Raw genomic sequence first — 24,803 nt, forward strand, 5'->3', positions numbered from 1 at the left:
CATTGATTTCATGTTGTTTTCCATCTCTCAGAAGGAGGACCTTGTAGCATAGCTAATCTCAAGGCAAGCCTATCAGGGGAGGAGGAGGAGAAAGGGGATGTGAAGTTTGCTGTTGCAGTCCAGAGGATGAAAACACTACTGCTGTTTATAGAGGGAAACCCAGTTTGTCAGCCCAAATGAATTCCTGTGCTAATCCGTGCAAGCTTCATGTTTTCCACCAGCCCCGGCCACTGTAAAGACTATCTTTAGGAGGCACAGTGTGTTTGGAAAGGAGCAGCTGGAAAGAAGAGGACAGTCATGCCAGCTTGGCAGGCTTTCTTTTATGGAAAAAAAGGAATGCTCTCTTGGGTCCCCCCCCCCACAAAATTAGAGCATCTTCATCCAGAGCAAAGTGATGCCAAACACAACAAACAAAACCGGCTTTCCCCAACTCTCCTGGGCAGTCGCACTCCAGGGCTTCACAATGGTTTCCATAGAACTGGTTTTGCTATCATAACAAATTCGATCTATCCAGGCACTACGGCGCATACTGTTTTCTGAAGACAAGCAAATTAAGTTCCTCACTCGCTGGCCTGCCAAAACATTTTTGTCTGGGTGCCACAGACAGGGACTCCCCGGATAACTGCTGCATTGGCCTTTCAGCAGAAAGCAGCCTTCATCTTTAAGAAAAACCTCTTGAAATGTTTCGGTCTGCATACGGTGCACAGGGCAGGGACTGAGAGGAGAGGTTTGTTTTGGGTAACCGTTCCTGCTCCCTGGCTTCAGATCCTCCCCATTAAACTGAGCAAGTCTGTGTGCAAAGTGTCTGTGCGCGGCAACATGAGCTTCCTGTAATAAACCAGGCATCTACTGCATGTATCTCTCGTTGCATGCATAAGAGGAAATGAGTGTCTCATTTTATTCACCACAATATTGTTGAAATACTAGTAAATATTATGGTCTAGCTGTGATTAAAGGCCTGATTATTCGCACGGCCAGGGCACTTTCTCTGAATGCAGCAAGAATAGGAACCGTAATGGAATGCAACACACAGGGGAACCCTCCTTGGGCCTTTCAGCTCAGAGTCATGCTCACCAGTGGTTTTTAAATAGCGATGATGTTTTCTTTAATGACAAACAGGGCTTAGAGAACTGGATCCAGGCAAGCCCCAACATCTTCCACTCCCTAACCCCCTAAAAATCCCCTGCCCAAATGCTGTAAGCAGTCTTTCTTTGAAACCTGGTAAAGGACCATTCTTCATAATGGGGCTGCATTCACAGGCTCATAGAAAAGTAGGGCTGGAGGTTATCATGTAACCCCCCACGCCTGCTTATGGCAGGATCTGTCCTATTCCTGCTTTGCAAATATCATATTTGACTGCATTAATACATCAGATGCTAAGATGGACATCCCCTAACAGGCAGTTGTTAAAGGATCCTCTGATATGCTTAGCTGGTCATGGGAAAGTCTTTCTAATGAGAACATGGCATCACCACCCTCAGAAACTGCAGATACATGACACGGAAAGTGCAGAGAAAATGAATGGAAAAAATAAATACAGGAGACAAATAGCACCTAAGACTTTCTTTCCCATTTAGCTTGTATGTATGTGAAAGTTCAGGCCACATACACATCAGTTCGCTCATTCCTCACTTACTGGTCTCACTTATGCTTAAAGGGATATAGTGCCAATGTCTGGATATTATTTCAAGACAAGACCTAAACTTTTGCACACTGTAGCTTACATAACAATATTTTTATAAAACTCTTTCTTTACCCAAGAACTGCCTGGAGAATGTTCCTAGTGTCACAAGGATGTGAGTTCAAGTCTAAGGATGATCTACTTACATAAATGCTGGGGCCAAATTTTCCAAACGTGGGTGGTTGTTCTGTGGATGCAGTTCTGTTCCTGAATCAAGCCCAGGCCTGTATGCCTGGTTCCGGCCACGTGCTGGCCTGATCTGATGCACAGGGCCGTTTTTGGTCTGCAGGGCTCCCACTGGCCCAGGAATTTGGCAGCAGAGGATCGGCAATTAATGCTGCCACTGCTCCCCCATAGCCTGACAAATCAGGACCCTTACAGAGCCCTGTGGGCCAGACGACACAGCACTGAGGGCTGGATCTGGCCCATGCGCTAGGGTATTGAGCACCCCTAGTAAAAATGCAGCAGCGGGCTGAGCGAGTATGTATGTAAACATTTTGGGTGTAATTTAGGCCATCTAGATTTGAAAGGTTTAGCTTGGTGTGAGATTTAAGTAACATAGACTCTCTTCTTCCTGTCTTCCTACAGGACTTCACCAAAGGAGAGGTATCCAAATGTCATCAGAGGCACAAATCTATCATTAGTCTGAGACATATGGAGTGGTATCCAACTGCCTGTAACACTGTGGCTAGTGAGTCTGCTAAAGTGGGTTTTTTTGCAAAATACCTAACCTTATATTGCTCATAATGGCCAGATTTTTAACCCAGGGAGGTTTGAATACAGCAGCTTTTCTGCCACTGGCTCCCATATTTCTACAGTGTCTCCCCCTTCAGTTAGTCATTCTCTCTCTTCCCAAAGAAGCTTAGAAACCACCTAAATAAACCAGCACCAAGCGAGACATTGCAAATGTTGTAAGAGTCATTCATGTGTCTCACTGTTTGTCCTACATTTGACTTGATTCATTCATAGATGATGAAGTCATTTTATCATTAAAAAATAAAAAAAGAAGCCAAACCAAATCATGCCACATTTGGGGAATCTTTGACTAGATTCCCCTGGCAGAAATTATCAGAAAGAATAAATACAATCTCACACTCCTCCTAATTTTTCTCACCCTCTGGTAAAGATTATGCTAATGCATAAGTAATCAAAAGTGAAGTGTTGTAAGTGGATTTAGGTTGTCATAGGTATAGCATTAACGTTTATGCCACTTGAGTCTTCCACTGGGATTTCACCCAGCTTCCCAGGTCCATTAAATACACAACTTTAAATGCACAACACTTCCTCATTTGCTCCTATAGTTTCAACATGAAAAATGCTATTGCCTATGCAAACCACTGTTTTTTTTGCACCAACATACACAGACAGGCCTGCACTCTTGCAAATAATACATGCCAGCTTCAGAAAGAACATGCTATCCCAATACGTTATTTCTAGGGGAAAATCCTGCGCTGATCGACAACGTATAACTCACTTTACAGTCCACACCTGAAATCCTGATGGAAGTCAGTTACACAAGTCTTGCGCTTTTTTAGGGCTGGGCTTCACCCTATGGAGTTTTTTTGCAAGTAGCTGAAGGCAGAATTTGGCCTATGCTTTCAAGGCCGGCTTAAGAAGATGTAGCTGGATGGAGCAAGGGGCTTTTACTGGGAGAAGGAGACTATGAATCTGTGTAGATAATGACGTCTTTATGACATAGACTTGAACGGATCTATGGTGATCTGCACCAGCTGGAAATCTGGTCCTTTTCCAGCTAATGTAACCCACCCATTGGTTAAAACCTAGCCCAGCGCCTGGGGCTTCAAAGTCATTGTTATCTGATCACTGGACATTTCATTCCAGAGGGGCAGTGGTTTAATGAGACACAGAGACAAGAAGATGCATTAGAGGTGAGCCCATGCTGAAGAATTTGGTTTGGTTTAGAATATCCTCAAAGCTAGAAGTGTTTGGGTCTAGGGCTCTTGTTCAGACCCCTTCTAGAGATAGGATATATTAGTGCCATTCTCAGTGGGATGCCTGCCTAGATTTCAGCACTTGTAAAACTGACATAGGGGATTTGGAGTGTTTCATTCACACTTGCCCCCACTATTCATGAATTTTAGGTTATCTTTTACATCCTCCTGTCTGTTTTTTGTTAGCCCATAATTAACACGTTAAAATGAGAGAAAGAGAAAGCATGAAAGTCAAGTGCCTACTACCGATTCCTGAGAAGCAAATGTGCAGGGAAGGCACTTCAGTTATGCTCAGTAATTCTCTTCTGTCCCCCATCAGCAATGGCTTGAGATGTGCTGCTTGTAATTTAAATCACAGAAGTCAGGGCTGGAAAAGATCTATTAAGTCATCCAGTGCCTTCCCCCAGCCAATGCAGACTTGTTCCCTATGGCATTTCTTTTTGTATGCTTGTTCAGTCTTGTTTTAAAGCCCCTCTAGAAACAAGCAGTATCCAAATTAGAGCATAAAAGTGTCTTGGAACTGGTGAGTAAGCTTCTCTATAAAATGGGAGTGTTAGTCCATACCAGCTTCTATGGGCAGAAAAATGGTTCTCACTATTCTCTTAAGGGCTAGAGACAGACATTAAAAAAGACTGAGCCTGAATTGATTCAATCTCTGCAGGTTAGTCTAATCTGCCTAGGCTGAACTCGTTAAAAACCGGACAGACATTCTCTGTAGACTGAGGACATTCAGGCATGTGCTTGCAGTAGCTCAGGCTAGAAGCCGGGGGGCGCTAGAGCAACCCTCCCTTCCCTTCTAAAGGAAGCTGAGCTGAGGGGAGCATGGCCAGGCCTGCAGGACTGTCTCACTAGGGATGTCTGCCTGCACAGTCCCAGGCTTTTACCTTCTGGCTACTCAAGGGGCAGGAGTGTTGCCAGCCCCCAGCTGCAGGCTAGCACTCTGAGGGATGGGGTGTGCAGTGCATGCATCTGTTGATGACACTGAACTTTTCAATCTCCCTCCCTGCTTCATCATACTGTCGGCAGCAAACTGACAGGCAAGCAAGCCAGCCAGGGTGCTGATAACAGTCTTTATCACCTGATCAGCAAAACAATAGCCTCTGTCCACATTTCTTCAAACTTCTTAAACAGGATACTGGCTGGCCTGTTGATTAGCTCCAAAAGTCCTAAGTGGTCATTGTTCTGTCTGCCTTTTCCAATGAAATTGGAGAGAGACACACACATAAACACCTTTCAGCATTAGCTGGCATACTACATGCTGGCTACGGTCCCCTCTGTGGCAGAGAGGAGGAAGGGATCTCTGCTTATGTAGTGAGTGGGGGGAGCCAGCACTACAGCCAGCCTGCTGTGCCTGCAAGTCTGTGCTGAGCTCCAGCCAGGGAGTGAAGGGGAGGGGATAGCCGTGCTGTGGAGCAGAGAGCCCCGCCCAGCCCAGAGAGCATGCCGGGATGCTGGGGGAGTCTGATTTAACTTAAACCAGCAAGGGGTCCAGGACAGACATTACATAAAACAGTTTGAGCCAAATCAGTTAAGTCTGATACTACATTCAACTAGGTTTATCACAAACAGGTTTCAGCTGTTTTCAAACTAGTTTATGTACACTGAACATCTGTTCTGCTACAGGTGTAAACCAGTTTCTGATCACTTATACCAGTTTATTTGTAATGCCTGTCCCTAGCCAAGAAGGTTAACTTACGAATGGATGGAAAACTCAAATGATAAATCATCGGTTTCTGCCCCCCCTCCCCTTCCTTTACAGAATGGTCAGGGACAAACTTAACATAAATTTTTATATGAAACAGTAAGAATGTAAGGTAAAAAAGCAAACTATTTGTTAAATTTGGTATGTTCAGGGCTTTATTAATATAAGAAAAAACCCATGTACCCCAAAATTATAAAATTAACAATGAGAAAGTCTTACTGACCATCTGTGGGTCACTGGCACTACTTGATGTTAACCGAATAATTTTAATCTGTGTGAATAATGTTCAGAATTTTTGCTCAAGAAAGTTTTGTATAGTAGAAAATTTTATAACTAGCCATTGGTTTGGCCATAAACAGGTTGTATATCTTGAAGTTGGTTGTTCTTGCCAGATATTTTATTTCACAATAGTTAAAGAAATCTGCAGATGCTGTCTAAATTTCTGAAAGCAGCAGAACTCTCTACAGCTGCTCTCAAGCTTTCAGTGCTGTGTTTAGGAAATAACTCATGCTGCCTTTTCACTGGGTTTTGTGATAGGAGTGGAATCCTCAGACGTATTCTCCAATAGCAATTTAAGGGGAGAAATAAAAAACTTACCCTTTCCCCTTTTTGCACAGTTTCAGCATTAACAATTCATAAAGAATGAAACAGTGAGGAGCAGCATTGCCAATCCAAGCATACAAAATTCATGAGTCAGATCCCAGACTGGCAATTAAAATTTACTCAATTTTAAGAAAAATAAAAACTGGGTTATTTTTTTTACTTCCCTCCTGGTTTTTGAAATGCTGGGATTTGCATGTTAAAATGTTGCCCCTTAAAAAGCAGATCACACCTGAAATTTAATTTTTTGTAAATGGAAACTGGTATTCTCCTGTATTCACCTGACTGCAGGTGTTGGGGCTTTAAAAACATCTCAAATATCACAGCACTGCCAATAACATCACACATTAGCAACAGTGCTGAGCTATCAGTAAAACACAGGCTAGCAACTGTTGAATGGGTGATACCCACATTAAAAATACAAAGCATGGATTTCAATGCAGAGAGAACTGGATAAATTGGAGGAACAATTACATACATACAAGCAGCATGTACAGGAGTTCATAAGGAAGATGAAATTTTTTCCATAAAATGGTATATAGGGGACTGCAAACCTTGTAGTAAGTTAGTGGCCATTAGGATCATTTTTTTTTTTTAAGAGACAGAGGCTTAAATCTATAGGGCAGAATTGTGGGGAAAGTTCAGGTAATCTTTGCCAATGTTAAAATCCTGTGCATCGTTCAAGTCTTGCCAATACTGAACAGCTTTGTCAGTTTAATCAGTTTAAACTGGTAACACCTTGATAGTGTAGACACAACTATATTTGTATAGAAGTGCTTATACTGAGCTAGCTTATGCTGTTACTCAAACTGATTATATCAATTCAAGCATCTCCAGAAGGGCTTTTCCTGTAAGAGCTATGATAACACAAAAAAAAAAAAAAAAGTCATACTTGGAACAGGTAGTACTAAGTGTAATCCATGCCTTCAGGTTCCTTAATAAGGGTTTATGTGGTATATAAATGGTGCAGACAACATGATGTGGGCACATCCAAAGTGATGCATTTGATGCCCAAGCAATTAGAGTAGCTGCAAGGCTGTCCGGCATGCATTTCTTGGGTATGAATCTCTGGTTCCTTCTATATACAAATTTGCCCCTTGGTGAAACATTTCAATTCCAAAATGGTGACAGCTTTGGTTTAATTAAAAACTTTTCTTGAACAAACAGCCCAGCAACCTCTCTAGGCGGGAGGAAATCTTTCCTTTTTTTTTTTTTTTTTTTACAATATTACACATACACATCTCTAACTGCTAGGATGTAATGTGGCTAGTGTAGTGGTTGGCAACATTTTTGAGCAGTGGGCTGGAACAACCCAGCTCAAGTCCGAGGTGGGTTGGCACTTTGGACCTGGCGCTTGACTTTGGTGCTGCTCCCACTTTTCTCCACTGCCCCGAGTGAAGCCCCTCCATGGTGTTCACTGCCAGAGCACCATGGAAGCCCCCTAGCTCCACAGACGGGATCTAGTGGCTCCAAATCCGATCTGTCCTGTGGGCTCTAGGTGGCTGACCTCTAGTGTAGTGGGTAGCACTGTGGGTTGGGATTACGACTCTTTCTACTTTCACCTTTGCCAGTGACTTCTTGTATGGCCATGGATGTAACACTTGACAGCTCTGTGCCTCAGCTGATCAATCTGCATCATGGGAGAAATTATCCTTGCCTGTATCTTTACATGGCAGGAGGAGGGGTAGGCTTGCTTCCTTAGTGCTTCTCTGACTTGGATGAAAAGTGACACCAGAATGCAAATACGATAGGTTCTTGATGGTATCCCTTTAATTGGAAAGTGGGAGTTATATGTGGATTGAATGAGTAAAAGTAAATGTAAGGTCTAGTTTGGCAGAAGTCTTCCAACACATGGATGTCTACGGTCTTCTTTATAGGAGCCGTCTGCTCTCTGTGATTCAGACTGTCTATGGAATGTGATGAGTGTGGAGTAAGTGGACAGCAAGTCTGGAAATGGGCTTTATTGTGGTTTTGAAGCTTTCAATTCCCAACTGCATGAACACATTCTTTTTTTCAACTCTTTGACAGCATTTCAAAATTATCACTGAAAATTGTTTGATGCCATCTGGAAACTAACTCTTCAGTGTTGATAACAGCCCACTGGTTTAGTCTCCAAATGACAATGTCATCTTCCAGTAGCGCATAACTGATTTTTCTTTTTTTCTTGGTACACCAGTTCTCAGACCCTGCCCACGGAGGCCACAAACACAGAGAACGCATCTATACCCCTACTGCACTGTCAGTTCTCAGTGTGCTCTTGCTCTCTTAATGGAGTCTGCATGTTCTTTTGAACAGGAAATGCTTTGTAACAAACTTGCCTGTGGGCATTGTACTGCACCAATTAAAGATTCCTGAACTGGAGAACAAAGAGGTGCCAGTGGAACTATGTTTTTAATCACTTGATTCATTTTCTTCCTTCCTCCACTGATGATTTTGGATGGCTGGCTTTTACTTTATTTTATTTTTTTTTATTTATTACAGTTTTCTTTTGGTGGCACTTTTTTTTGTGATAGGACAGCACTCAGAAATGCTGTTGGGGAAACAGCTTTCAAAAGAGGCTGCTTTGGGGCTTGTTTTGATTTTATTTTTGACTAGAGATCGATTTCTAGAAGTGAGCTCAAAACTCTAGTGTACGTCATCCATGATAACACCACCACCTGGCACTTAACAGGCATGCAGCACTTTTTTTAACATGTGTGTTTTGTTAACATCAATTAACTAAACCTTCCAGCACCCCTAGTGAGCCAGGATAACTATTAGAATGAATTTTTTTTTGCATCAGAATAAACTGAGGTACAGAGCCTGAAACCTGGCAGAGCTGAAAGCAGAATACAGGACACTTCTCTCCCATATTATATTGTTTCCACTTCCTTACAATAGACTTCCGAGTGTTTTGGAAGAAGGGACCACCTTTACAATGCTCACTGTGATTATTCTCTGGTCCATACTTGGAGTGCTTGGGAACTACTGCAATGTAAATAAGCAATAATATAATTAAATATGTGGCCCCTACTGAAAATGTGGAGCAGAGATCACAAGAATGATCAAGTAAAGAAATGCTGAGTAATGAGAGTTATAGACTGAGGAACCAGGGTGATGAATGCATAGTTTGGTTTAGGTTTTGAGCAAAACTGTTTGGAAAATGCATATTCTCTACACTTAAGTTTACTGCTGCTTGCACAGAAGTGACCACACCTTCTATGAAAAGGAGCTCTAATTAAAAACAGAAAATGGCTTTTTTGATGCAAATTGTTCCTCTAATCAAACCACAGCCCTGCAACATACAAATTCACTCCTTTCTAAAGTGCAAGGAAATGGAAAGAGAAAATTCCATTTTTTTTCTTCCCTAGACAACAATGTTCCTTCACAGTTTTACTGAACTTTCACATGTAGAAGAGAGAGCATAACCCAAACTGAAACTTGAGAAAAAGCAACCTTTTTCAGTGCAACCTGAAGACAACAGAAATGCAGCACAAACAAAGACTGATGCCTGCTCTATAGCCTGTTGGAGGGCAAGATTTTTGGCTCAGATGAGTCCTTTGTGTTTGTCCAGCAACATAAAGAGGACATAAAGCCACCCTCACAATAGAGCTCAGCTTTCTCCCCAGCACAGGGGAATCCCCCACTGATGTAAAGCTGATATAGGTGGTTGTTTTATACCACCTACTACTTCACTCTCAGCACAAGGGGCTGGAGAAAGCAGAGCTAAGACTCAACTTACTCTGACAATCAAGGCTTAATGAAAAAGGCTGTGTGTAAACAAAACGGGAGACATGCGTGCATGACACTTTAAAACGGGCTAAATGCTTTTGCACCACTTCAATGGCGTCAGTGTTTGCACACCTTGGTGGTATACTGCACGTTAATTCCAGCCGCTGTAGGAAATTCGGCAGCGTAATGCAGCTTAAATGATTTGGGTCCCAGCAAACTAAAACTCCTTCGAGGAGCAAAAGGAGTTTTAGATTGCTGGGCCCCTACCCCCATGGAGCAGAGCACTGGGCTCCATGCAGCTCCATGGCTCTGCAGAAAGGCCTGCAGGCAGCCTGGCAGCAGCCTGGGAAAGCAGGTTCTGCCCAAGAAAAGCAGCGAGCCTGATCTTCCTTCCCCCCACCCCCGAACCTGCCTGCCTGCCTGAGCTGCACGGGGAGCTAGTGCTTCCCTCCACGGCTGCGGCGCCCCCCCAGGGCCCGCCGAGCCTGGTGCCTGCAGGCAGGTGCCACCTGTGCGGGGGCGCCTCTGCAGTGGAAGAAAGCACCAGCCCCCATGCAGCCAAGGGACTTCTCCGTTTGCCAGCAGCGCGCCCTCCCATCCCCGCCAGAGAGGCAGGTAAGGTGTGTGCACGACACGGGGGTTTAATCAGCTCTAAACTGAAGCAGTGTTTTTTAAAACCCACCGCTTCAATTTAGGGCCCCCATTTCATGTACACATGTCCAGTTCCACAAAGGCTGCACCAACTGGAATAAGTTAGAGCAGTGATTCTCAAACCAGGAGCCTTTATTTCCTTTCAAGGGTGCCACAGATTACTGTACAATGTTAGCAGTGTGTGCACGTGTGATTCACAAGTTTTCAAATAAGAAACTCTTAACACCATTCTGCCCTGTTGTGGTCTCTCTCAGTTCTTGGCAACAGAAGAACCACTCTAATATTTTCTGAGGTCATAAAATGAGTGAAAACAAAGAGCTGGCATTTTTTGAGGGATGCCTCGAGTCTAAAGAGGTTGAGAACCACTGAGTTAGAGGAACCGCGTGTCCTGCCAATACCTGTGGATACCCCCTGGTTTCTTTGCTTCACATATGTTTAATTTAGCTCTACTCCCACTCCCCCCCCCAAAAAAATCAATGTAACCCCCCTACACCCACAGGGGCTTTCAGAGTGGCAGAGCAGATCCTGGCCTGCACTACAGCAGCGTAGGCTGCAAGCGAGTCCCTGCACTTGCTGTATGTAGCTCACTCCAATAAAAGTGGAACAATGGTACGGGTCATTCACCGCAACAGTTACAGTCCCAGCTCATGGGCATCGCAGACACTGCTCTGTCCTGTCTGCTGGCTCTGGGTCCTTCTGAGATACGTTGCTCACCCTAGTTCCCAGGGCAGGCCTATGCCGGACAGGTACAATCTGGCTCATCAGTAAGAGACAAAAAGCCAGAAAAATGAATTCCATTTTTGAAAAAACCTATGGCGGTTTCAGTCTCTAGTTTCATTCTGCAGTGAGATAATACAGAGCACTTCAGTTTTCTTACAAAAAAATCAGTGTTGTGGAAGACATACCCCAGCACTGCCTTACCGGGCAATACTTACTGCAGTGTGCAGGAAGACCTGCTGAAATTAAAATCCTAGATTTTTTTAATGGAAATTTCACTGTAATGCATGGATTATGACTCCAGTTCTAGTGAAACGTCAGATGCAAATGAAAGCCTTTTGTAAAATAAATTACTTTGCTCTCAAACATTTCCACTTATCTATGGATGAATGAACTACCTACCTCTTTCCTCAACCCCATGCACTAGATGCACTAAAACCCATTCAGATGTACCATGTGAGAGAGAGTTTTTTGAAATACGATGACATAGTTGTCTCATGACTTAAAAATATGTGACGTGGCTAATCCTTGAGGAAAACCTCCCTGTTCTCAGACTGGGATATCAGTACCACTTGGCCTAAACAGATTATCTAACATGTAGGTGCTCTCCCAAGTTTCTCCCACCTTTGCTCTCGCTGAGTCTGTCTAAGGCTCAGTGCAGACTTCAAAAGAAGTCTGAGAAGCTGGCAAGTGCTCACACAGCTTGGCTGCACTCAGCTCCAGGCTACCCCAACTCTACAGCTGGTTATGCCCAAGACAGATAATTCAAAGCTAATGTGAGCATGTCAGCATAACCTGCCTTCTCACTTTTCACTGCAGTGTAGGCATTACCCACTGTTTCAAGGTGTTAAGGGGGTAGTGATGGGGGAAGCAATTGTCCTTTAAAAGAAGGAGGAAAAGAGGGATGAGATAGAATAGGTCTCTAATGTTGTGTGTCAGTGGTAGGATTTTGCAGATGCAAATATATTTATCTCAGAAAGGCCTGGTTTTAAACAGCAAACTGGGGATTAGAACAGCTATGGTGAGACAATGTAGAGAACCTTTTAGCAGGAAGACGGCAAACGGGCTTGGGAAAATAAAAGAAAATTATCATAAGAATAACTGTTCTCTGATCTCTTCCAAGGGTATTCAGACACTAGGGGACATCACAGCCCCTGTGAAGCAGTGGTTGTCACCTCCCATGGAAGAGAGAAGGGCTGATCTTACCCAACATCACACAGGAAGTTCATGGGAGAGCTGAAAATAGACTCTCAGTCCCCTAAATCGCAAGCCTCTGAATTAATCACATGAGCAAAGGACCTAAACCCAGAAAAGGAAGGAAAGGACCCAGTTACAGAACAGGGGACAGTGGGGGAGGAGGAAATTGGCTTGTCAGCAGAAATCTGGAGCATGATGAAGAGCATAAAGTACTAGAAGGAGGAAACTAGTGAGGGGGGAGGAAAAAGGAAAAGAAAGCAAGAGACACCAGAACATCAGCTGTTGTAGCAGCTAGTATGTAAAAACCAGTTGGCTTTAGCACAATACAGCCATCCAGCCTGCAACTCTGGGAGTGATCGCCTAACTACCTGCTAAAAATCACAGCAAGATCCATAATCCTTCATAGTCTCAGGAGAGCCAATCAGATAAATGGATTTGTGGGTAAAGCCTCCATAAGCCTGTGGGTTTGGTTTCTTTTAATACTATAAAGTACAAAAATAAACTTTCTAGTTAGCAAAATATGGCTTTTGTTATATTCTGAGTCACTTTTCCCCAAGTACAAACAAAGTGGTTTTTCAGCTTGAATCCTGAACATTTTGGAATCATGTGTTTCGCTAAGGTCCTAAAGCAGATTGCAGCTACTCCAAGTGCTACTTCTTAGTAAAGAAAACATACAGTGGAGATACAGTGGGAATACTTATGTGAACAGACTCTCGTAGCCCAAATTGTGTGTAATACTTTATAATTAATACTAGCATTCGCAGAGAGTTCAGCTGATCTCTCATTTGTCCTATAATCCTCAATACCATGATGATTTAGGCTTTCAGACAGAAGCCTGGAATTTTGTTTCTAACTCACTACAAGCCTGTCACCGATGCTCCCTATTTCTTAACATATGTTTTGAGGGACAGCATATGCCATTATGATGTATACCATTGTCACGCTATACTCAGGAATTCCTACACTGATCCAAAGCCCACTGAATTCAATGTTTCTCTTGACTTTCTTGGATGAAAACTAGTCCATGTTAACTTTGCATTCTGTCTTTAATGCATTTGTGTTGCAATGTTAGGCATTTTTTTTGTACTGTCTTTTTAGAAATGTGGAAGAGCCCCTGATACGTTCATATGAAGATAACTTTAAGATGCAGCATTCCATTTTATTACTGAGAAAGATTACCTAAGAATTGTGATCTTGCTCTAGTCCCTCAGGAGCATCCTGGGTCCTGGTTTTTATTTATTTTGTTTCATCTACACGAAAATCTCTAACGTGAAACTGCAGTCAAGCTCTGATCCAACAATAAGAACATCCCTCTTCAGACAAGATAGCGCTTGGCTGTAAGACGTCTTCCAGAATGTGATGCTAACAAGGTTACAGCAACCACCGTGGCTGAATGGAGCAGTTCAGACATCTCAAACACAGACTAAATTAAAATAATAACCCAAATCCTAGTCTGCTCACACAAAGCAGCAATGAAATTTGTACCTGATAGAGCTAAGACACTCAGAAGCTAAGATTTAAAGGAAAACTGGTGGGGCACAATTTCAAACACTGTAAGCAGGTAATGAGGTAGGCAAAGTCACAAACAACATCTTGCCTAATTTATATGCCAATTATTAAAATTGTGCATGCAGCTCACATAATCAAAACTAGCAATTCACATATACAGTTACTTAGACTGGGTGCAGTAGCAGTAACGATATATGAAAATTAGATGCAAATTTTACATACACAATGGCAAAATCCAACCTACTCTATTTGTATTCAACTTTCTAATCAAGGGTCTCATTCTGCTCCCAGCAAAGTCGGTGTGATTTTACCACTGACATTAATGGAGAGCAGGGAGTGAGGTCCAAGCTTTAGCTTTGTGTTATTTTCCCCTGCCAAGAAATGGCACTGCTGCTTTAACCAAATAACCAATCAGCCAGTTTGCCAACAAACTCTGTCCACCTACGAATACTCAGGACGTGTTCAAACAAAGCTTTTCTCAAACTTTTATTCAGTCCTAATAGCTAAATCTACTGGGCTCACAACAAAGAAACGACATTGTTTCACTAATCAATGTACTACTGTTCATCTAGAACATCTGCAATAGTTTTGCCTGCAGCACTACCCCATTCATTATACTTCTTGATAGACTGTTCAATAGGCTTTTTTTGGTACAGACTGTACAAAAGAGTTTTACACAGAGGAATTTGCACTGATATGAATAATAAAAAAGATTTAAAAAGTACATTGTGTTTCAGTTTCTCCATTTTCAACTAACGTTTGGCAAATGGAGGCAAAATGGCAAAAGTCTTGACGCTCACCCCTTGTCACGAAGAAACACAGAGGTTTGCTACAGAACACGGAAGCACTCGGGTTTTTCAAGTTGCCAAACTGTGTTGCCATCTACCAAAAATGCAGCTGATCAAAGGCTCTTACATTAAGAACATATAAAACTTTATGAGCAATGGGTCCACACCCTGTCAAAATGAGGCCACATTATTTTTGTACAGAGAACTGCATATGAAATGTATGTGCAGTAAAAGCAAAATAAAGAGTGCTGCTTACCATCATCCAGATATGCCTGGTCCAGATTCTGTTCCTGTTTAATGGTGACTCCAGCTGGTAATACTTCTTTCTGATCGCTAACTGGTTGTCCATTTTTTGCTGCTCTCTGGCTTGGGGCTGTCTGTTGCTGAATCACGGTTGGATATGAACTTGGACTTATCCTTTGTGCTTGACTGACCTGAGGCTGGCTGGGTCTTGCTACGTTGGACGTAAAATTTTCACAGCATGTGATATGCTGGAACTCTTGATGGCTTCCACACCTCAACTGCTGATTGGTTGGAGAATAGTGAATCACAGGAGAAGACTGTTGATTGGCTGGAGAGTGATGGAGCACTGCCGAGGTTTGGCCTGGGGAACCAGCATGCACCAGCACTGATCTGTGTGCATCTGAAATAGAAACCTGTGTGGCCATCACACTGGATTGTTGGTAGCCCAACTGGCTTGGACTGAGGCTCTTGCTTCTTTGGTATATTACAGCTGCTGGGTTTTGCTGGTGGTATCGAGAATCAGGAGAAGACAGGCCTGAACGCAACTGCTGGCAGGAAGCCATAGTGGCCACAAGACAGGAAGGGGATTCGGTGACCATTGTGTGCTGTGAATAGTAAGGCTGTGTTACAGTTCCCAGACCACTGTGTACTGTATTGCAGATTAAGGCTGGATCATAGTCATCAATGGGCTCTGTTTTGATTGATGGCACTAAAATAAAGCATGCAAAGGACATTATTCTTAACAAACTGCTGAGAACAAAGTTTTCCTTGAACTAACAGGAGACTTTTAGCATTAATAGAGTGTGTGGGGGTGAATGGTCATATTCACACAGAGCAAACTAAACTACAGTCAGTGGGGAGTCTCTCTGCAAAGCACATAGTATTAAGATGGAAAAAAAAAAGCCTATTTGCTGAAACCTTAAGGCTAAGTTTCTCAAGGCTAAGAAATTCAGCTTGGCTTATTTTTAATTTTGTCACTTAGATTTACTTTTTGGTTCAGTTCTGCAACTTTCAATTCCAGGTAGCACCACAAGCAAAAGAAAAATGAACCTATATGACATCTTCCTCACAGTATTTCCAGCCCTAGTGAAAGGAAGGATTAATGGAAATTTAAGAAAACATACCAATTTTGCCAGATGTTCTAGCCCTGTTTCTTTAGTCAAGTGGCTAATTTCTGCCCTGAAGGAAGATCCTACTTTTGAACCAAAGAGCTTTCTTTGAGACCCATCTGCTAGAAGGTGCTCAGCTCTCAGGACGCTGAATCTTAGTGCAGAGGGACTTTCTGCTAAGAACAGCACTATATACAAAAATAAGAAATGAAATCTTACTTTTAAAAAGTTGGATTTTGAGACTCTTTTTGAGATAATGGCATATTTAAAATATAAATTCAGTCACACGGTAGCAAGGACTCTGCTGCAGGTTGACAATATCCTCCCTATAACATAGGGTATTGATACAACTTAGGTTAAAAAAGAATGAAATGAGTTGCATCAAGAACTGTCTGGAACTTCACCCACACTTAGAAACTAGTAGCTAGTAGAAGAGATGCTTGAAACAGTTTGGATGGTAACATTTTGTGCTTCCTGTTTTCCAAAATGAAATACTGATTTTCTCACAGCATTCAGTCCCAGCCAAATCTAAGGAATGCTGGGAAGCACATACATGACTCTGTTGTATTTATTATAAGAATTGCTCATCAAATTCCCAGAAGAAAGAGCTTCAGAGAACCTTTCAGACTTTTCTGCAATAGCTGAACTGGCCATACACTGAAGAACATAACTGTCTTCTCTTTCCCTCGATACTGCAGTTACATGTTACTTTCCCAGCTCTGATATATACAGTTAATATACAGTGTAGATGAGGAAAACTACTGTCATGGTTTCCGCAGGGCACTAAGATTCTGCTGCTGCTGTCACAGAAAGATTCTGCTGGCAACTCCTACTGAATCCACTGTCTAGAGATCTGATGGCAAGTCTCCTTACACATATAGGAAATTCCTATTCCAAATCACATGCACTCTTTAAACCAAATAGTAGCTGCTTATTGAGGATGAACTATTCATTATATTAGTAAAAGTAAGATCTTTAGTTAATGAAACATGAAGTAACAAAATGCAAAAATCTTCTTGGAAGAAATTCATTCCAGTTGGTCCTCTCCTGAGAATTACCTGGGTGAAACGTAAAATGTTGTGGCTGGCTTCTTTTTCTTTTCCCATTGATGACATAGAAATTCACCTTCACAGGCGTACGGATGTGCTTGTTACGATACTCTGGTATCTCTACAAAAAGCATGCTCTGGAATAATGAAGGGTGAGGAGATGATATTAGAAAGTGAGGTCCACAGGCAACTACTCCAGGGGATACATAGCCATAGAGGAAGGAAAAGGATTTTCCCTGTTCACCAATAAAGAGGGATATGGGAGGAAGGAGGGACGGATAGGCTAGGAGAGAAACATTTTTGATGTTAGGAAGCTGGTTGTTAAATGTCACATCCTCTTTGGTACCTGTTGATGTTGTCCTGCACATGAAGAAAGAAGGCTCAACTAAATATAGAACACACACAATAGTGATTAATGCTACACTGCTATGCACTGGATAAACATGAGTTTTACATCCTGATCCCACATGCACAGAAGTCAATGGCAACGATTGCATTCACATCCATTGGAGCAGGTAAGGAACACTGCACATTAAGGGCTAATTCTTAGAGGCACTCATTGAACACCGCATGGGAGTCAAGGGTCCTATCACGTTGTGAGATCAGGCCTAAAATATGAATAAAGCACCTCAAAGAATGCCATCCTGCAAAACAGTCAGCACTCTTGATTGCCACTGAAGGGAAAAGAAGTTGGAAGTACTCAGTACCATACAGAAAATGCTCAGCGTCTCTCAGGACTGAACAGGTAAAGTACAGCCTGGAGCAATCTCACAATGGCTACTGGTGTTTCTATATACTAAGGGTTACTGTAAAATGGAAATGGGAATAGGTTCCATTTGCAATACAGTTCTCATGGCAGCACTTGAAGCGTTCCATCACAACAATGGGGAGGATATTCCCCTTTCTGGAAGCTTTTCCCACTAGCCATTGAATGCAATCTTACATCTGAAAAGCTGGGAGTGGAAGACATGTGTTGTTCAGCATACTTACAGGCTGGCTCTTGTCTTTATCCACGGTGGCCTCCATCTCCCAGATCTGCTGCCCATCTGAAAGTAAAGTTACAGGATTAATCTACAGGAAAACATGACCAGAAACCTGACTTTAAAGAAGACAACTGATGCATGAAGGCCCCTATGGAGCAAAGCCGACTTCTAACTGACAATAAGTTCATGCTTGTACACTTTGCTGCGTAGGAATGCACACCTACACATGCTTAAAGTTAAGCACTTTGCTAAACTGAGGCCTAGGCTGATATTTCATATGTGAGTAACTGGAATGTTCAGCACCAATAAAACATCTGCTTTTCAGCAAGACCCTGATTTCAGCCAGCTGGATTGGTTGAGGATATAAGGAGGTCAAATGACTTGTCCAGGGTCAACTGTGAGTCAGTGGCTCAGCACCGCAACCCTGCTAAATCTTCATTCTTAGTTCTAACCACAAGACCACATGATCTTCATATTCTGTATTAACATCCTTATATTATTGACAGGAGCATCGGGGTGTGTGTGTGCGTGCGAGAGAGAGAGAGAAACAATCCTCCTGTCAATAATATATAAATAAAACAATCCTGTATATATCCTCCTACACACACACACTCCTCCTCCTATATAAAATGCACACACACACATATTAGCACACTTATATTATAGATAGGATAGTTTTACCACACAGAAGATGCCAGACAGGATTGTTTTACCATGCAATCCTTCTGTTGATAATAAAAGTCTGCTTTTATATATATATCACTTGATTTGGATACCCTAGTTTTTAGGGGGGCAAACTGAGAAAATTGGGGTTTTACATTGACAAGTACTGAGCACCCACAGGTCTCATTTGAAACCCATTTTGAGGGGCATTATGAGTACGAGTACATCTCAGCTCTGAACAGGTTTTTTTTTAGCAGTGGTCATTGTGGGTCATAGAGGCAAACTCTTAATATAACCGGACAAGTGGTTATTAGATATTTTATTTCATTGTGCTGTTTTTATCCTCTCACTGATTTATGGTAGTTTCTGGTAGGTGGAGAATAAAACCTTGCTATCCACCTGTCAACTCTACACAGAAATAAAAACAGACCTACAGATGGAAACACACCTTTTCTATGCTAGCACTCCAGACTTCCAGCAACTGCCCATAGGCATTTGCTGTCTGCATTATGCAGTTGTAAAGGACTGGGAACATACTGTATATGCTCTAGTTGCCAATAAATCCATCACAAATGCAACAGTCTGTGCCACTGAGCCACAGGCACTCTTTCTGCTGTTAATTATACTTGTGCAACTCAACTTTGAGAAATTTCCCTCCCTAGAATCATCATCTGAGTAGCCCAGCATTGTGTGCATTAGTGTCCCTCCACTGAAAAATGGCAGGGGGGTACTTTAAAGCTCATTTAATAAGCTTTAGTTCAACGTGCCCTAGCTCCATTTTTCAGTGCATGGACACTGATGCACATGTTGCTCCTGGCATTTTTAATTAGCATGGCTCTCAGAGCCTTCTACCCTTCCAGAGCATGCTGATAAACACCCTGTATGTGAAATATAAGATAATAAACTAAAATTTATCTTTGCTTGAGGTCAGAAATTGAAACAAATATTGTAACCTTCAAGACTAGACCACAAGAAGTGTAAAATGCTTAAAGCAATCTGCCTGCCATTATATCTTTACTAGATGCAGTGCATTCTTGCTTCTGGATCACCTCTCAAATGACCACACAAACAAAATAATCTTCCTACAACAGCAGTGTAGTAATTCTATTTAGAGGTGATTTTATTGTGTAATATTCTATACTGTACAGGCTGCAGAGCGTTTACATCCAACTGTGCATCCAGATTTAATGTATGCGCAAGCAATTCAAATTATTGCCCGTGTAAATGCAGTCCATTCAGGAGTTTTGCATGTGCAGTCATAATAGCAGAATACAAATTGGGTGTACTCAATTCAGAAGATTCCTGTGTTTTCCAGTTTTTGAATTCTAGCTCTTAAACGTTCAATATATTGCACTCAATAGACTTTAGTCTCACGATTTACTTTAAAAACATCAAAGGATATTAAACTCTTCTAATTCATTTCTGAAAATTTGGTTTCAAAATGAACTGGGTATCCAGATCACAGGTGACTTGGAAAATTGCTGCCAAAGTCTTCCATCAGCTCAGAGTGCTGGAGATGGGGGAGATCTCTGGGTACAGTTTGGTTATAGGATTTTTTTTAGAGTTTGTATGCCTAAGGTCTGCAAAATGAGGGTGGCAAGCTCATTAAACCAGAACTTCTCACAAGACTTCTTATTTTTCCTGCTGTCTGGAAATTTTGCAAGTGCAGCCTCTGTCTTGTGTTATTTAGGTACTTCTGCTTCTGGCCAAAACAGAAGCAAAGAATGAAGGAAAATAAAAGGATTTTTTTTTCCCTCAGCACTTTACTTCACTTGTCACCTTCCCTGAAACCCACAGGACAGGTCAATTCACCCCTGCTTACCATTCTTACTGCTGATGAAGATGGGAAACTTCGGGTTGCTGCACTGCAAATACTACCTGGCCTGTGCACGTTCCCTTTCAGCAAGGAGCAGTAACAAGTGATGCCGGTTCCCTATACTATGCCAGATAACGGGGTCCTGCATGTAATAGGGTCCTGCTCAGGTATAAGAGGAAGATTTGCCTTTTGACTAATAACAATAAGCTGCATCTGTCGCAGTGCAAATCCATGCATGGGCTTCTATGGAGTTGCATCAGGGATGAATTTAGCTTGCTGTGTTTATCGTCTATACTTTTTATCCAGTGGCTTCCAAGCCTTTATTAAACAATATGTTGTGAAGGCAAGGGACAGATAGAGAGAGGAGGAGGAGATCCCTAGGATGAAATGAGTTTGCCGTCTAACAGTGCACGGCATCAATACACACAAGAAGGCGGAGACTGCAGAATACTTGGCCATTTGGACGTGCAAGGAGATTGATACCGGCAGAAGGGAATTACCACAACTGGAATTACTCAAGTGCTATTACTATGGCTAGCACTGAATTCTTAACAGGGCAAGGCTGTGACTCAAACTGCATGCTCAGACGGGGTAGTAAGATGCAGAAGGAGCTCCTATTTACACCCAGTCTTAAATTACCTGGGTCTTGGTCTAGGATGTGTAAGCATAACTCAGTCCTTTCTCCCTCGCTGCAGCGAGAAGGCAGAGGGGAGCAGACAACAGCCGGAGGGTGGGCTCCAAGTAGCCGAGCTAGAGCAGAGTGTGTGCAGCCTGATTCGGTTACAACCCAGCCGTAAGCCAATATCCTCTCCTCCCCCACAGGCAGCAAGGAGGTGGCAGGGGTGAAGCTGTGACTCAGCGTGTCTCTGACTCACGGTGCCTCCTGGGGCTGCTCTCAGGGTTGTACAGTTTAGACACTACCCCCTGCTTGGAGCAGTGCCTAAAGACACAATCTAGCCCTTTGTCTAAAATCTAGGGAAAAATATGCATGCCCAACACCAGGGTGCTCTGAACAATCACAACAATGGCATGCACAAGCCCTGCTGGTTACCCGGACAGTGCCGTGGGGCACTTCAGCACCTTTACTGGACCAGGGAGGGTGTGCCAATCAAGCAGCACAGCATGCCCTCCCTAAACCCCAAAATGGATGTCATGGAGCCGTTTCCAGGAAACACAGGGGGTGGTGACATGACATCCTTTTGAAGGGCAGCACGAACGGAGCGGGCAAGCCATGCCGTAATGCATGTTAACTCATGGCTGCATCCAAATTAACCATGCACATGTGCCTAGGGTCTAAAAATCCATGCCCAGGTGTTTACATTTTCTTGCTGCTGGTCATCTTCAGCACCCCTGAAGGTAATTTTTCTGCTATTATGGTGCAGGAAGAAATCGCTGAACAATTCCCTCTTGGTTTAGAGTGTTCATATCCCTCCAAAGTGAGTCAATTGCCTTTTTTTTTTTTGTTACCATAACATGCAGAAAAGGATTGCTGGGGTGGAGACGGTCTAAGCAGCTGTAATTAGAGTCTGTAAGTCTCTCACCAGATTTGCTGTTTAGCTCTAAAATCAGAGAGGACCATGGTGTAAATTAATGGACAGGATTCACATGTTTAATAATAAGCATTTATTTTGGCTGCTGCTGTAGGCAGTTGCAGATTAAAGCTGTACTCTAATTAACACACTGACTGCTGGAACTTCTAAATAGCTGGTTAAAATGGAAAGCGCTGCTTTCTGGCAGCCCTGGTTTTAATCCAGCAAAAGCAAGGACATCTTACGATGGAAAGGCAGCACTTACCGAGGGGTTCCCTTTGTAGCTAATAATGATGGCAGAAGCCATTATCCTTGCTATTAAGGAGACCTTAAAATACTAAAGAGATTGCTATGAATCTAAAGCAGAGCAGGACATCAACACCTAAACCTAATAAAACAAAAGGCTTTGTAAATAAATTCATTGCAAATTGTCTGGGGAAAGAATTGCCTCCACAATGAAATGAGGCATAGTCTCAACCTGGGGCTCTGTGATGTTGTTCAAACCACCCTGGTGGCACGTTTCACTTTTGAACAGCCAGACACAGGTCTGCAAATGCACCTCAATATCCTACTGATGTAGTCCCAAGTTCTGCTAACATATCTGAGCTTGGACCAGCAAAACCTCCTTTATTCAACTCCTGGTCCTCCATACTACATTATCCATCGCATTCTTCAAGAGCACTAGCACCTGTTAGTCCAGCTTTAGGAATCTCCAGGCTAACACTTTACTGGGAAAACTGGAAATTAACTACTGATTAAATTCAATATCTCTTTTTTTTTTATTCCTTTTGTGCCTTCATATATGGGGATCACAAAATTGGGATACAACTGAATGTCAAACTAGCCAAGAAAATTCCCATTGTAACAGTATTGCCTGATTGTTATATATGTAGCCATGGCCTGGGGGTTCTCACCCTCAAAACTTCAAGGTCTACAGTTTCTTTGTAAACCTAAAATCCATTGAGCATGTGCATATATCTGAATTAATTTCAGTATATGACACTATTTTTCCTCATTGTCAAACGGGATATGCCCTGTGGTTCCAGGTTGTGCTGCCTGGGCATAGAATGAATGTGAAGAGTTTTATCGTCCAAAATGCATAAAATAAAGGCGACAGAGGCTTCACAGACATAATAATCAGTCCTCAAGAGGCCTGAGAAGTATATGCAACCATAGTAACATTTGATTTGATTTAGTGACTGCACCACTGAAATTGCACTAAAGCTTAACGACGCCAAGCATACAAGTCAGATGATGTTTAAACTCAGTCCAAAATCCCTGGGGATTAAAAGTGGGAATGAGAATAACCCCAAGTAAACAAGGGATGTATGTATATAAGAGTTATTCTAAAGATGACAGATGCTTCTACTTGCGTGTATTTGTGCCCATACCAGTTGAACATTTTCCTAACAAATCTGTCACCAGTGACAAATCCTGTTTTTTTAAGCACCAAAATCCCATTGACTATTAGCATTTTGCAGATCAAGCACTGACCTTTATGCTTACATATCATGATGTGTGTTCCATCTGTCTTGCTGCTTTACTTTTATAGTCGTGAACTATAAAATATAAGCCTTAATTTTAGAGAGTCAATATTTGCTTTTCTCATAGCCCTTCTGGATATATTAACCTTTGAGTGAGCTTCTGCCAGAGATGAGGCCATGCAGAAAAATGAGTGTACTCAGAGAGTTAACTGAAACTAGGGAAAACAATAGTAGACAAAGGTAATTCTGTATGAAGGCCCATTTGTGAGGAAGCTCTATAGAGGGACACCTCTTCCTCAGCGATGCCAGTTCAACACATATATTGAGCCTGAACTGTGCATAAATCAGAATAAGCATCACTAAATAACCATGCGCCAGCACTACTGTGCAGTAACTTTAAGTACTGTGCATTTAGTTAGTATTTTATTAAGGAAGTACCAAACTAAATGCACAGTATCTAAGGTGCATTCATAGATGCACCCCATATATGTCTATATTGTGATGGATGGGCCATGTCTAGATGGTTTAGAGATGTTCTGCCTATGTGGAAATAAATGTTTGGTGTCTGTCCGCAAACAGCGAAGTCTAAGCTTTATCCTGGTGATAGCATCTCTCAAAGCCTAATTGTATAATGGTGCCCTCAAAGCTGTCCCAACAGCATACTGAAATAGGAAGGCTACAGAAGAACATCAGCCTGGTTTCAGAGTTATTCCTGCCCTTCGCTGAATGTCCCCACAGCCACAGAGGGCTAGCACACTTCCCATAGCACAGTATCTTATCATTATTTAAAGATAGGTGCCTGGAGTAAAGCAGGTAGCCTGCCATAACATTTCAATGCACAGCTACCAAAGGAAACAAGATGCAGAGGGATAAACAATATAATATCTCTGATCATTTCAGAGCCTTTGGCAGCCACTCAGTTCTACACTGTGGCTGTTTCTGTAGGAGTTCATTGCTGAACCACGAACCCTATTTTGAATGAAGAGGGAGATAAGGCAGTGTAATTTGAAGAGTGCTAAGGATTTTTCATCCTTTCATCATTACCTTTTGCTGTCCCAACCTTAAGAGCACAACAGTGGAAATGAGGACGCCATGCACTCTTTTAGCTGGCAAACGTGGCTACTAGAATACCCACTTGAAAATATACTACCAAGATGGTTGCCCAAGTATGTGGTAGGTGATTGTAACTGCAAGTCAGCTCTTCACCAGGCCCACAAATGATGAGTCACAAATTATATGTGTGGGTTCTGCAGTATGCAATTCAAACTACATAGCCACAAAGGCCAGCAGATCAATTAAAGGTGCTAAATGTATTTGGATATGGACCCCCTAGGTCATACCAGCCATGATGGCCTATTGCTCTCTTTTTAACCATTGTGGTTCCTTGGTTCATTTAACTGTCTCTCATAGCTGGCAAATT

The 24,803-nt window shown here is 42.4% G+C and overlaps 1 protein-coding gene across 4 annotated transcripts in view; it reads right to left on the bottom strand.

Moving 5' to 3' along the window:
- NFATC2 (nuclear factor of activated T-cells 2) overlaps positions 1-24,803 on the bottom strand; it is a 125,120-nt gene that overhangs the window by 27,397 nt on the left and 72,920 nt on the right. For all 4 annotated transcript variants that reach the window (XM_019548142.1, XM_019548141.1, XM_019548138.1 and 1 more), the window contains exons 7-9: positions 17,899-17,954; positions 16,919-17,045; positions 14,765-15,460 (exon numbers count right to left, since the gene is read on the bottom strand). In XM_019548142.1, the coding sequence (XP_019403687.1) occupies positions 14,765-15,460; positions 16,919-17,045; positions 17,899-17,954 (879 nt within the window). The remainder of the gene's footprint in view (positions 1-14,764; positions 15,461-16,918; positions 17,046-17,898; positions 17,955-24,803) is intronic.

The sequence above is a fragment of the Crocodylus porosus genome, unplaced genomic scaffold (assembly GCF_001723895.1).
Source record: "Crocodylus porosus isolate Cpor-Errol unplaced genomic scaffold, CroPor_comp1, whole genome shotgun sequence".
In the NCBI taxonomy this organism is placed as follows: Eukaryota; Metazoa; Chordata; order Crocodylia; family Crocodylidae; genus Crocodylus; species Crocodylus porosus.